The sequence below is a fragment of the Peromyscus maniculatus genome, chromosome 17 (assembly GCF_049852395.1).
Source record: "Peromyscus maniculatus bairdii isolate BWxNUB_F1_BW_parent chromosome 17, HU_Pman_BW_mat_3.1, whole genome shotgun sequence".
NCBI classification, from domain to species: Eukaryota; Metazoa; Chordata; class Mammalia; order Rodentia; family Cricetidae; genus Peromyscus; species Peromyscus maniculatus.
In genome coordinates, this window is record NC_134868.1 from 27,778,941 (window position 1) to 27,794,078 (window position 15,138).

General features: G+C 39.7%; 1 protein-coding gene across 23 annotated transcripts in view; it reads right to left on the reverse strand.

Annotated features, from left to right (window-relative positions):
* Positions 1 to 8,888: 8,888 nt before the first annotated feature.
* The window catches only part of Sorbs2 (sorbin and SH3 domain containing 2), a 206,028-nt gene continuing 199,778 nt past the window's right edge, over positions 8,889 to 15,138 (reverse strand). For 20 of the 23 annotated variants that reach the window (XM_076553416.1, XM_076553422.1, XM_076553424.1 and 17 more), the window contains 2 exons: positions 13,046 to 13,152; positions 8,889 to 11,124 (listed from right to left, as the gene is read on the reverse strand). In XM_076553416.1, the coding sequence (XP_076409531.1) occupies positions 11,063 to 11,124; positions 13,046 to 13,152 (169 nt within the window). In that variant the 3' untranslated portion in view covers positions 8,889 to 11,062. The remainder of the gene's footprint in view (positions 11,125 to 13,045; positions 13,153 to 15,138) is intronic. The other 3 variants (XM_076553413.1, XM_076553419.1, XM_015998025.3) reach the window with 1 other exon arrangement.

Below are 15,138 nucleotides of genomic sequence, written 5' to 3' on the forward strand. Positions count from 1 at the left end.
TCACAAAACCCCTCATTTTAGTGAAATTTTGGTCTTTTTTCCCAATGTGTATATATTTATTTACTCAGTTGTAACCTATGAAATTACTGGTATTTTACTGTTTTTGATTTGTGAAATCACATGTTTCATGGGTAACAATACAGTCTAGGAGAATATTATGTGCACACAACACATACACACCTTCATGTTCTATGTGCATACAACACATACACACCTTCATGTTCTATGTGCACACAACACATACACACCTTCATGTTCTATGTGCACACAACACATACACACCTTCATGTTCTATGTGCACATGCACATAGGTAAACCTGCATTCTTCCTTATAAAAACAGGATGTATTATTTGTAAATTTTTGACTTAATGTATTGAGAATATCTTTACACATCATAACCTTCCTATGACTCTATTTTTAAATGTTAACATAGTATTCCACTGCCATTTTATTATAGAAATAATATTAAATATCTACTAATAATCAGTTTATTTTTAGCAGTTAGGCTATAAAAATAAGTATGTAATAGCAGAAAAAACATAAAAACATAAAACTTATAATTGAAATGTGAAGATATAATAGCTACCTTTCAATAAATATATAGGCCAATAGATATATAATACTTTAAATTTTTTCTTATTAATTGGAAAATTTTTGTTCCTTGTATTTTATCCATTTCCATTCCTGTAAACATGGTATAAAGACACATTTTTTTCCCTATCTGCCAGTTTGCTAGGTGAAAAACTAATTTATTTCCCTTTTTGTTCCCAAGTCTGGATAATTCTTCAGGTATTTAGCAGTTTGTACTTCCTTAGTCTTCCTTTTTGTTTTTTAAATTGTTTCTTCATGCATTTGTTGCTTCTGCTGGATCAGTCCAGCATCTAAGATTGCAGTCTGGCCTCTGGTTACCCCTTCCTTCCTCCCTCCCTCCTCCCTCCCTTCCTCCCTTAATTTCTTTCTTTTGAGATAGGACTTAGAGTGTAGCCCAAGCTTGCTTTGAGCTAACCATCCCCTGTCCCCACCTCCTGGGTGTCGGGACTGTAGATGTGTGCCACCACATCCACTTCTGGCCACTAGTTCTGATGCAGGGGTTCCTGTCCTTGGAGTCAAATTGTTATATATGTCTCTTAATCTGCTAGTATTGATTTTCCGTGAAATATTTCTAACAAAGAGTTCATAGACAGTTTAGAAGTGGAGAGATCTGGATGATTTCATTTTCTTCACGTAACTTGAGGATCTAGCATATGAATATGCTGATAAGGGCAGGACACAGGGCTCCATAAGGGAGGTTATTGGTTTCCATCACCCTTCAGCCTTCCTCAGCCTCTTATGGACCAGCTCTCTGTGGGGCAACTATCAAAATAGGACACTGGCCAATAGAACAATATTTAAATCGCTTTTTAATTTTTTTCTCTGTGTCCAAATTCTGTTTTAAAGTTCCTTCTTTCTTAAGAACTGATTGGTTTACTGTTAAAAAAAAAAGCAGTATTTTCTCTCCCTACAATATCTTGTTTAAAAATCTCTCTTTGGCTTGCGGCATCTTGAAGGCCATATTCTAATGCCCCTTTCCAATCTTCCAGCCTGATTAAGCTGGTCAGTGAGCCAAGAGGATCTAACAGCCAACGTGGTAACTTCAAAAGGAAAGATAAGGATCTAAGCCTTTCCATGCCAACTATGCGTGGCATTGATTGTGTGTTTTATCTCATCTACTCTCAGACGAACATTATGTGATATTATCTTTATTTTACCCATTATACAAGCCAACTGACACTCTCGCCAGTTAAAAAGAAAGTGAGCCCAGGTTTGAAAATTTTTCTTTTCATGGGGTTCAGAGGAATCATATTGATAAAGTTAGAAATTCATAGTCTTTCTCTTTTAAAAATTCTTTGAATTTAAAATAGAATTATGTAAACGATGAATTCTGGGACGATCTTCAAATTATACATCATTGTGAGTACTTACACAGCCATGAAAAAAGAGGCATTTTTGTATTTGAAGCGTGTATGATGATTCCCTTGTTGCTGTTTTAAGATGTGTCCTGAGGGGAAAAACTGTGGCTCCTTTAAGTCGGAAGATTATCCATGATTCCATTTAGAAAACAGGCCATCTCATCTCCGTATCATCTGTGTCGGGAAGTATGCGTGGTTGTCAATACAGCTGTCTAGCAATTTATCTTTGACAGTGAAGGAAATACCATACTCATGAATGCATGAGCAGATGTCTGTCAAGCTTTCTGCCATAGCAGCTGACAGCTGACCAAAGGCTTAAAATGTGTGTGTGTGTGTGTGTGTGTGTGTGTGTGTGTGTGTGTGTGTGTGTGTGTGTGATGGGTGGCCAGAAGTTTTGGATAGCACTGACTGAGAGTTCTTAAACATTGTGAGACTTAGCCATTAGTAAGCAGAAAAAGGGAAAGCTTGGTAGAAAGAGAGAAAAAATATTTTAGGAACCTAATTACAAATTTGACCAAATGGTACCAGTGTGTTCCTAAAGAATAGGGCAAAGATGACCTTGCCAATTCCCACTCATTTGCTAAAGGATTAGGAGAAAATGCCAATAATTCCAGGGGAAATTTATGCTATCAGCAACTCTGATAAATTTCTAACAGATAAGTTTGTATAGGAGCAGTTAGTGGAGGACTTTATTGCTAAAAAATAAATAGTAAGAAATTCTCATGTCCCCAGCGTGACTTGTAAGGACACAGCACATTCTGAATAGATTGGCATTTATGTGTACTTCCTTTCATTTTGAATTACACATGCTTTATTGATGCTGAGTCATCAGGATGAGAATTATCTTTGTAATTATGGAAAAAAGTTATGTTTTATTGTGCCTACACTTTTGAGACTCAGCACTTAGCTAAGATGCCAGTGGCATTCAGCCAGGAATTGTCAAGGCAGAGAGACAGAGCCCTGAATGCCAAGTTTTAGTGGAATTTTGGTCTTAGGGATCCATTCTTTGTATGAAAGTTCATCTGTTAAAAACAATGGTATTGTTTCAAATCTAGACTAATGTGTTTGGATGGTGATGGTAAAACCAGGTGCTGTCCATTAACGCTGTTTCATAGACACCCCCAAACAAACCCTGAATATTTATCCCCACCTAATCCTGACACCAATTTTCCCTTATATGATTAAAGAATAGCCAGCCAGCAATAGTATATTTATATACAACACATATAAATATAAAATTCCTTGCTATTTTCTCCAATTGGTCAGTGTTTCTAGGATGAACGTCTATCTAACTTCTTTTTTTTAAAACTTTCTTTCTTTTCTTTTTTTTAAGATTTATTGTGTATACAGCATGTATGACTGCAGGCCAGAAGAGGGCACCAGATCTCGTTATAGATGGTTGTGAGGCACCATGTGGTTGCTAGGAATTGAACTCAGGACCTCTGGAAGAGCAGTCAGTGCTCTTAACCTCTGAGCCATCTCTCCAGCCCCTATCTAACTTCTTTATAGTTCCTCATGTCCTTATCAATGTTCTGTTCTCACATTGGTAAGAAATACCAACATTTTACAATTATCCAATGGAATACTTGTGTACAATATTTGTAATTACTTGTGATGTTTTATGTCACTTTAGTGCTTCATGTGTGCTCAAAGTCACACTCATGAATGGGATCATTCCTTGATGATCTAATGTTTCAGTGCCATCCTCGGTTCCTTGCAGAATGGAAATTGTGAGTGCTGATAATCCCCTCTCAAGGCCTTTCTGAATGTTCATCTGAGTTCATTTTGTAAGTGAATGATCAAGAACACAAGCTGAAACCAAGGAAATCAAATAGTCTGGTCTCAAGGGACTAGGGGCTGACTAGAGAACCTGAAACAATCTGTAGTATTAAGACCTCAAGGTACCCATTTCCTGCTGTTGCTTTGCCTCTTCAGCATACAACCCTTTAATTAGTGTGTGTGTATATGTGTGCGTTCTCTTGGTTTAGACACTCAGGTGTCTTCTTCCTCGGTCATTCTTTAGTTTTCTTTACTCTTTACTTCATATTTTTCCTTCCTTCCTTCCTTCCTTCCTTCCTTCCTTCCTTCCTTCCTTCCTTCCTTCCTTCCTTCCTTCCTCCCTCCCTCCCTCCCTCCCTCCTTCCCTCTCCCTCTCTCTCTCTCTCTCTTTTTGTTTTTTTTTTGAGAATCTCTCACTGAACCTGGAGTCTAGAGCTCACTAATTGGCTAGGCTGCATGAGTTCCAGGGAACCTGCCTCCCCAACTTACTGCCTCATGGATGCTACAGATCCGAACTCAGGTCTTCTTCTTTGGGCCCACAATCCGTTTGCCCACTGAGTCATCTTCGTAGCCCTTGGTGTGCTCAGTAGGTCTTTTCTTAATTATGCAATTGTAACTTACAAATAGGTGTGGTTCTCACTGAGGGCGTTGCCATGGAAGACGCGTGTGTGAAGCGAAGCTTGGTGCAGTAGACGGAATGCCCATCCATCAAATTCAAGCGTTAAACCCCACTATGATGTTATATGGGAACGGGGACTTTTGGACTTGGGTGGATAATGGGAGTGGAGGTATTAGGAACGACATTGGTATCTAATAAAAGGGGAACAGAGAGCTTCTTTCTTCTTCCAAGAGAGTACACAGAATGGAGATGGCCATCTATGAGGGAGGGTGCCCTCTCACGTATCAAATCTGCCGACGCTTTGACCTTGGACTTGGCTCTCCTCTAAGACACTTTGCAGAGATGAATGTTTGCCTGCAGACATCATTTGGTTCCCATTTCAACATGTCTCCTCACTTACCTTCTCTTTCCTGACTGTATTTCAGCCTCACCTCCAGAATACGGGAAGATGGCTGTTTTCTGCCAGAAGATCTGGGTCTGTCAGTCATTGGGCAGAAGATAGTAACCATTATGGTTACAGCTATTCACTCGCTAATTCAGGATTAAAATAACCTTGCCAAGTATGGTTTATAATACAAATCTCCCTTAAACACCAGAGTTACTCTAGGGCAGAATTTCTGATCCTCAACAGTAGAGATAGTTAGCTGGATGATGATTATTGTAGAAGCCTTTCTGTGCATTGTGGAATATTGTCAGCATCCTTGGCCTTGTGGAAAGTTATCAGCAGCCTTGGTTTCTACACACACTAGATGACAAGAGCATTTCCTACTTGGTCATCAGAAATGTCTCCCTACCTTGCCAAAAGTCCCAATGGAGGGATAAAATCTTCCAAGTCAGATGAGCCATGGGAACACATCACAACATTTTACTTCTGAATTTTCTATGGTATGTTATTTTTTTTTTCCAAAATAAGTTATCTGTTCTGGCAGTGTTGATTCAGAACTTGTGCCTTTTGTTCCTCCCAGGATGGATTGGCTGTTCCACTCAACTGCTCTGCAGTTTCCACATTTATCAACTTAATATCTTCCGTTAACCACCACTTAGCTGGAAAGAGACCTACTGTGTATAAGAGGATGACAAGTAGTATATTCTTTTTCCTCATCTTTTCTTCCCTTCCTTGATAAAGCCTTTAGATTCCATTGTGTTTTATACCTAGTTATAACTGAGCAATTCTTGGCCTTGGGAATTTGAGTGGATTGTAGTTTCATGAATCCTGGGGATCAAAACTGACTTTTCCTTCTTTTCTTTAAGGGCTTTGTTAATGTCCAATTCACTTAACCAATTGACTCTAGAGTCCTACTCAAAGATGGTAGTAGAATATAAAAGAGTGTATTTAGTGTGATCCCAGCCTGTCTGCACATACATGTAAGCACACTGGATGTCCATTCTCTCTCTCTCTCTCTCTCTCTCTCTCTCTCTCTCTCTCTCTCTCTCTCTCTCTCTCTCTCTCTTTCACACACACACACACACACACACACACACACACACACACACACACACACACACACACACACACACATACACACACTGGAGAGATATGTTTCAAAGCATAGCACTCACTCAAGTGGAATTTGTAGTGTTTCCTTCTTTTGTATATTCTGTCTTTTGTACAATAGATGTCTAATGATTGTTAAACTTAAAAAAATTAAAAATGCTTTAAGTCTCTGCAATATAATGCAAAACTTGGCACCTGTCTATGGGTGTTAATAGTAACAAGAGTTTGACTGAAATGGCATTTATTTTTAGAAGACACAAGGATGACTGAGTCACCCATCATATTTTAGGGGGAAGGATGAAACAAGAAACCCCAAAGGAACAGGTGAAGATTTGCTAGGCTGGTTTCTGTCTTGTGCTCCAAGTTTTATGGGTCAAGATATATGTATGTGTATGAGCTCAGATGGAACTTTCCTGAGCTCCCGCGGGGCTGAAATTAGCAGTGAGCTAAGGCTCTGAGCCCCAGAGAGAGTCACCCAGCAGAGAATGGCTAGTGTATCCTGGGACCGTGTATATTTAAAAGCTGTCCAGTGAGTACTCTGTGTTCCTAGAGCATGTTGGGCTTGCTGGTCTCCAAGTGGCTTGAATACAAAACACTTCCCTGAAACACCATTGGCTGCTAAGCTGGCTCACAGGCTGTGGCCTCCAGAGCCTCAGTGAACCAGAACTCACAGACACAGATACTGTGTACTCTTAGAAACCTCAGGGAGATACTTCAGTGCTGCATTTATGGGCTCATATTCTTTCTTGTCACATGTACATCATAAAATGCTATAGCAGAGTGTCTGTGACTGGTGAAGGGGGAAGAGTGGATGAATGAAGATTGTTAATTCTGACTGCATAGTTTGATCAATGATGTGCTTGTCACCAAGTTTGGGTGATACAGAAGAGGCAGCATACAGGTTTGGGAAAGAGATACATCAGGCCCTGAATCCGACTTCCACCACATGCTCCCGCACTGCACACATAACGAGAAGCCACCCAGCCTCCTGCAGCTCTCTTCCTCATCTGCGGAGAGGGTACCACACAGACTTCCTTCTAGTTTCGCTGCAAGGATAAAGACATAGAACATGGGTAAGAATGGCTTGGTGTGTGGCAGCCACTTAACGTTCTCTTCTCTCTGGTCACTTTCCAGATGTGTGGCTGACAAGTCGCATCCATCACACATTTTCACAAACTAATTTCTGGAAAGGGACAGGGAATAAGTGTTTCAGTAGTGGGATGAGAGGAAAAACTGAGATACCACACACGTGTTTACATTTCAAAGAGAAAACACATTTCTGCCAGTTTTCATTGATGAAAGTAAGAATATGAGCATAAAGGTGATGTACAATATTCTTCTAACATAACATGAAATGGAAATAAAGGAATTGGCAGGGAATAACATCTCATTTAATTAAGGTTCAAAGATAGGGATCCTATCATCAAATTGATGGCCACTGTTCTCTGTACAAACCAGTCTTAGCTGGTAAGGTATCCAATATCAGATGGCAGACTGAATTTGTTCTATAAGCAAATAATGAATTTGTTCCATAAACAAATCCCTACTGTGGGACATTTTATTTCTAAGGTCAATCTCTACTTGTGCTCTGACCCTATTAGTGAGGAGTGAATGATTTGAAAACATAATTGATAGGCAATTCTGTGGTAATATATTATGTACCCTAATAAACTTGCCTGAGGATCAGAGAAGAACAGCCAGCCATTATTCTTACCTCTATGAAATCTTCAGCCTAAAGAGAGAGTGAGTTCCTGTTTCCTCACATCTTATGTACCTTTCTCTGCCCTGCCATATTACTTCCTGGGATTAAAGGTGTGTGTGCTTCCCAAGCAAAGGCATGAGATCTCAAGTGCTGGTATTAAAGGTGTGTGCCACCCCTGCCTGATTTCTATGTCTAATCTAGTGGCTGGCTCTGTCCTCTGATCCTCAGGCAAGTTTACTAGGGTACACAATATCTCATCACACAATTCTTAAAGAGTTGCCATCTGGAGAGGAGGCAGAAATAATTCTTTAAATGAATGGACTCTGAGATGTTGTCAGAGCACTTAATCTTTTGTAACTAGATAATTCTCCAAAGAATATCCTCTTTTATGGCCGAAATCTGGAAAAGAGTGGGGAGAAATTATCAGGCCACACAAACTGACCACCTACAAAGAGATAATCAAGCAATAAATAGATATGAAAGCAGAGGGCCACTTAAACAGATTCTCCCGGCTTTTGATCAAGTAAGAAAAAGACCAGCCTGTCTCCAGTGATGATGCAGCTAAGTCAGGGCTTACCATTTGGTATATAAATATCAGCATCCCTTCCTACTAGCCTCCCAGTGACCAGGATGGACAGATTCAGGTGTATAGACTGAAGTGACTGACCAGCGCTGAGGTGAAAACCGGACTGCAAAATTCTGTGAGGAGTGTTCTTCCCACAAGGCAGCACATCTCAGTGGAGAGCTAGAGATAGTTAGGAAATATCCAGTGGAAGAGAGGAGACCCGAGTGGCTGTTGCAGCAGCAAGATTTGTTTACAAACTGAGGACCATGAGAGGACTATGATGCTGAATATTTGACAGATATGGATGTGGGTTGAAACATATGGATGAAGAAGGGACTAAGATAATAGTGGAGAGAACCCAAATCCTAGTGGTAACTCGTTATTTCTGTGACAGAAAAGAATGCTCTCTCTGCAGCAGGAGTTTTGAAATTCACTCAGAGACCAATGGTGATAAAGTTCTTTAGGAGAGTATTTAAGAGTCCCAAGACAGGTGCTCATAACTTACAATGTTAGTAACTAACTTCTTCGAAAAGAGCCAAGCTTGAGGCAGGGATATTTTGAGATGTGTCACTTTGGCTGGTGAGCAATATTTAAGAAAAGAGGATTTAGCAAGTGGGCTTTGGTGGTAGATTTTAAAAATTCTCCTCCGAGTCGATACAAACATGCATTTCTCCATTCAGTGTGTCAAGAGAACATAGACCAAATGTTTCAAATTATTTTTAACTAATACCTTGGAATAAAACACAGAGTTCACATAAATGCCAAAGAAAAGTGGAAGTACTTTCAAGCAAAATTTATTAGGTTATCTACTCAAGAAAAACACAATGACCTTTGCTTGTAAGAATTCAAAGTCAATGACCTGAAAGCCAGGTCTGAATATTTTTTTTCCTTTTAAAATCAGATACAGAGAGTAGAAACAGCAAATTTTCTTAAATATGACAGGCAACAGAGTTGAAGATTTGTTTTCATAAACGGTGTGAAAAAGTAGTATTCATTCAGCTGCATGTGGCTGGCTGATTTCCAATCCCAAGTTTAGTTTTTCTAATATAAAGTTGGTTGTGAACTGGATAGTAAAGTGACTTTCTCAAAGGTGTTCCCCCCATCCTGTAAATGACGTTCCTCTGTAAGCAATATTTATGTGCATTTCAGATTGGCTACAAAGATCTTTTCAATTCATAGAATTTTGTGTAGATGCTAGCTTCCAGATTCATGCTAGCCTGTGACCTGTGAAGATATCATAAAGGGTGATCTGCTGGAAGAGTTTAAACTCAGTGTAAGTGAAGGATAATGATCCAATTTGGAAATCCCCCTGTTTTCTGAACAAGTAAATAGTCTGTACAAAAAGAAGAACAAACATATGTACAAAATGCTAGAGTCTACATGTTGTATGAGATCAAGCATTGCCCATGGGAGGAAAGCCATAAAAAGTTTTGTCTATAAGGTGCTAAAGATTCAAAGACAAACAGGTCTTATGCAAATTCATTCGAAATACAAAGGTAAGTCTCAGGGTTTGTGGAACACAGGCACTGTGAATCCGTTCAATCTTTCAGGTTTGGTATCATGTTATAGAACTGTTTGGGGAGAGAAAATGCAACCTGAATGAGTTAATCATTGTTTCTAAAAGTGCCTAATTTATTATTTCTAGGAAGTATTTTACACATACCAGAAAAATCAGGCTCAACATATATATATATATATATATTCCTGTCTGCAAATGGAGTCAGGATTCTGGGTTCCATAGAAGAAAAATAATTATTGTAGTAAAAATAATTGTATTGATCATTGTCCTTGCTAAAGCCAGCCTTAACACTCAGGGTGCTCCTGAAGTACTCTATAAAATCATGTGGGATTCTATGACATTTCCATAAAATGTACAACATAGCATATGATTTTTATGTCCTTATACAACCTCGAATGTGTAAGTGTACACACAGTGAAACTTACCTATGGGTATTACTTCCATCTCTTTGCCTCTCTTACTAACACTGCTTTTAAGTTTTAACAGATAAATAAAACACTAAGAGCTCACTGTTCATGGTGCTGATGATTACATTTTAATATAAAACAGCAATGCAAATTTACAACACGATTTTTCCTGCAGTGTGGCTAAACCTTCATGATAGTCATAGTAGTGATCAATAGCTCTTAATCACTCACTGTTTGCACTTCTAGTAAGTACACACACACACACACACACACACACACACAAATGGGCAGGAAAGACTCCTAGGTGAAAACTTAATGCAATCAACAAAAATCACACCCATCCCTATTAACTTTCCTACTCACTCTAGATTTTATAATCACTGTGCATAAAACAATATATAGTAAGTGCAGGCAAACAATAGCTGAAGCATAGTTGTCATATAGTGTAAACCCAGGGCACTAGGCAAACTTGTGAAAGGAAAATATACGGCCAAGCTGAAAGTGAAAATGCAAACCACAGCATTTCAGAAAACTGGCTTCCTGAGGATAGAACACCTTCCAGAGAGGTGGACCTACAGCCATGAGACCAGACAGCCTCCTGGAGTCTCTTCTCTCTTCCTTCCTTCCTTCCTTCCTTCCTTCCTTCCTTCCTTCCTTCCTTCCTTCCTTCCTTCCTTCCTTCCTTCCTTCCTTCCTTCCTTCCTTCCTTCCTTCCGCCTTAACTATCCCACTCTTTTTGAGTATGATGACTTTCATTCTGATTCCACACACACACATTTCAAAGTTCAGGACAGAAAGCAGGAAACGGCATTTATGTGGGTATAAGTTTGCCACATTTCCCTAAGGCTCATAGCCTCCCCAAGGCTCCCAGCGGCAGTCACTGCTGGTGATGTGGTGGCAGCAGGTGGCGCTGGTGATGGCCTATGGGAAACCGTAAGGCATGGCAGCGACAGGCCTGCTGGGACTTTGCAGGTGAGTTACGCACATGTGTTGCTGCCATGTGGAGTCAAGAAGGAGGGAGGTGATTCACAGCCTCTTGACGTAGTTCCCGGGAAAAGTACCAAAGAATTTGGTTCTTCTTGAAGTTCCTGAAAACAGAGGCAATAAATGAAAAGGTGTGTAACAGCAATGAAATGTCAGGTACTATGTCTGCTTGAAGACTCTCCAACTACAAGGGTTCACTGAGAGAGCAAGCCCTAAATAGTTTGGGAAGGAATAAAGAAAACTCACTTTCGGACAATAAAAAGAGAAAGCCGGCAGTTAATTGTCTTGCCGGATGTTGTTATTGTTGAATTTGCATACATGGTAGATTTCCATCACATTGATCTAAATGGAGAACCCCACTATCCCAATCTAGAGAGGCAGACAACTGTGAAGAGAGCTGGGCAGTAGGGCTCAGGTCACCACGATGCCAAGCAAGGACTAAAAGATAACTCTGAGGCTTGCAGTGGGATAAGATGACTGATGAGTAAGGAATACACACAGGAGTAAGGGTTGGTTCCGGAGCAGGAGGCCTCCTCTGTGGCCACTGGAGGGGACCCAGCCAATATCACAAGTGTTACAATCTCATGCTCAGTGCTACCCCACTCACTAAAAACGCGGTCACATTTCTTAACAAAATAGAGACTTCTGAGCAATTAAAAAAAATCACTGAATTTTTAAAAAATAGAAGATTGGCGACTGCTTATGTGGGTATGTGGAAGGGAACTCAACCATTGAGGATGATGTCTAACAAGGGCAGTTAAACCAAGGGCATGCATGGCTGTTCTTATGGTCCTCTTTGGTTTCATATGCCACAATTCTTTTGATATTTTCTATAAAGTCTTTACAAATTATTAAATATAAATTAATTAAATAATAATTATTAAATTATTTTGTATTTTATCATAGCAGATTGGGTAGGGCCTCTAAAATTTCATTTCTCATTAACATTCTATAATTTATTGGCTTGTTTACAACCCCTGCAAATCATGTATGTATACCACTTCTCTTCTTGTAGATGGGGATGAATAGAAATAACAGAATTTAAGGCATGTATCTGTCCATGTGACCTCAGTTCTTTCATTAGCTCATCACTGCTGGACTGGTGATCTAGAGAAAGATTTCATCCTCACACCTTTATTTTTAAAAAGATTTTATGTGTATGGTATTTTTGCCTGAATGTATGTCTATTGCTACACATGTACACAGTACATATGGAGGCCAGAACGGGTATCAGATGCCTCTGAAACTGGAGTTATAGACAGTTAATAGCCACCATGTGCGTGCTGAGAATGGAACCCAGATCTTCTTAATTCTCTCCAGCCCTCCCTACACTTTTCCTTGTCACCTCTTTCTTTGCGTCTGGGTGTATACTTTTGTCTACTAACATTTTCTTAGAGGACCTCAAGTTGTCTCCTCCTCCTCTTCATCTCTTTGCTCCTCTCCCTCCCCCGCTTCTTGTGCTGGGGGCCGGACAGCTGAGCAGTGGGGGATGCTAAGCAGGTACTCCATGGCTGAGCTTTCAGTCTTTAGGATGGTAACTCCGGGCTTGCCTTTGAAGCGGCAACAAAGGTAAGTCTCTCTTCTGCTAACCGAAGCGGAGGAGGATCCCTGGACTTTCATCATGGGCTACATCAGTCCTAGCAAATGGGTCAGTCTCCTTTTCATCTTGCTCCCCATCAAATGACGTTGCCCTGATGACAGCTAACATTTTTCCATCGAACAGAGCAAAGGTTTTTCCCGCCTGGGAACATCTGGTGTTTTTGTAATTGTTATTGTGACATCACAGCCATTGCTAGTTGGTGCTATTTAAAGAAATTTTCCTAGTTGGGTTGAAATAAAGCTAGCAGAAAATCACATATACCCACAGCAGTAAATGCTACACTTTATTAAAATGCAGTGGCCTTGGGATATATAGTACACCATGAATTCGAAGAGAGATTGACTCTCCCAGTGACCCATGCAAGTGAGCAAATTTAAACAAATGGTGAAATAGCCAGACGTGTCTGAGAAAAATTGAGCACATACCCACAAACCATCCATCGTCACACTTTTCCATCACATCAACGACATCACTTTCTCTGAGTTCCAGCTCATCTTCATTCCTAGGAGTATAGTTATACAGAGCCTGAAACCTTAAACAGGACAAATGGGCATGTTTATTTCATATCTTCACGAATTTATAGAAGTTAGCATAACACTCATTTCAGCTCTAACATTTCTATTGTCAATGTGCTGTGTTAGGAACGTTGAATCTTTGCTAAACATGTAAAGCCAATGGTAACATTCAGATTCTCATGGGAATCACAACACTTTAATAACATTTCAAACTTACAATAAAAATATTCAGGGAAGATTATAATATTCATGAATTCAGCAAAAGCATTCTGATATTTGCAGGCCAGACTTGCATCTAAACTGTCTAGACATATAATGTTTGTTATTCAGGTGCTACATAACAAAATAGAATCTAAAATAAATGGTATCTGTATTGGACAGCCACATTAAGATGGATTACATATTTAGCTAGCCATAATCATAAACAAATAATGGAGACTTCGAAATGGAATTCTCAAATGGTTCTAAATTGAGTTGTTCAAAATGCTTCAGACACACATTTTGTAAATGATGTGGGAATTATTAGAAAAGGAAGACTATGTATTTATCATAGGAAACCCTTTAAGGAAGATTAGTTTTATAATCTGAATCAGGATTTGAAATGTGAAGATTTCATGCAACTCACCTATGACCTTGAATCATAGGTGAGGCTTTATGCATAGCCATCCCTGGCCTGGCTCAGCCAGCGGATCCTGGACTTTTAAAAATTTGTCCAGGAAAAAAAAACTGTGCTTGCATTAAAAAAATCTTTGAAATAATCACGTGTGAGAGAGAATTATGGAAAGAATGCCACCATCTTGTTTTCTTGTCTGAACTCTTTGATAGAGAGATGATGACATTTATCTATCATGTGTTTGAATACTGAATATATTTGGCATTGACTTTTATGACTATTAAATCTTGTGACTATTAGCATGGACCAGTCCTTGTGAAAGTAAAGACTATCATTTTAGAGGCTAAGAAGGCTGGAAAGAATTTGATATGTAGTCAGTGGGAATTTTTCATGATATCACTTATTTGTCACTAGTATGATCAGAGGATTAAAAAGACTGATAAATTTGTTTCCATTGCTTTTTATAATTGTCATATAATTGTGCTAATGTAAGAAAACAATAACAATATTCTGGAGGCCCTTTAGATTTATTTTAGGCCACTGTTAAAAAGTAGATGACACTGAATTCAACTTTGGAACAAGAATGCTTTATTTCTGATTACTTTATCAAGTCAGAACAATCGTATTTTGGTAGACTAAGGCTATTCTGGTACTTGAATTGAAACATCGTGCTATAAATGTGCAACAGCTTCACTGGTTCCCTCTCTGTTTTTTGTCTCCTGATCATGGGATGTAGATAAAATTGGCTTCAGGGAGTTATATGAAAGAGCTTTGCCTTTCTGTAAAAACCATCATCTTCCCTAGCCTGGCACCCACCCCTGAAATCCCCACATTAGAGATTTCTTCCCTAGTTAATAATGTTCCTTTCTAGTGGGCAATTTTAGCTGTTGATATTCTTTGAGCCCTTTTAAGTCCTCCGACGTCTTTTGTTGGTAGGGGCTTCAACTTCTGGTCATGGATAGAAACAGAGCCAGACCCTAGAAGGGGTGCCAAGCGAGACGGGCAGGGGCCACCTCACTAGGATGTTTGCCTGGGTCCGGCCTTAGGAGAAGAGGAAAACCATTTTGTTGTTTGCATGTTGGTTAGCGTCTGAGGCTGTTGGTGATAGAATGATGTGATTTTGGATGTTCACAGGGCAAGGGGATTTCAGCGAGGCTCTTTGTCCATTCTCAAGCTTGAGGGACATGGTCATCCCTGGCTGCTGTGTTGACGGATGTACTCTGCAGTTGCTTTGGGAAAGCAGAGTCTCTCATTGAGCTTCTCAGGCTCTAACCTTACTGAGGCATAACTCCAACCACTTACAGGTCTATTTAAGGCCACAGACTCCAGCTGCTTGAAGACTCTCAGGGTCCTCAGAGCTAATAAAGCAGAATTGGCATGGACTTCCAGC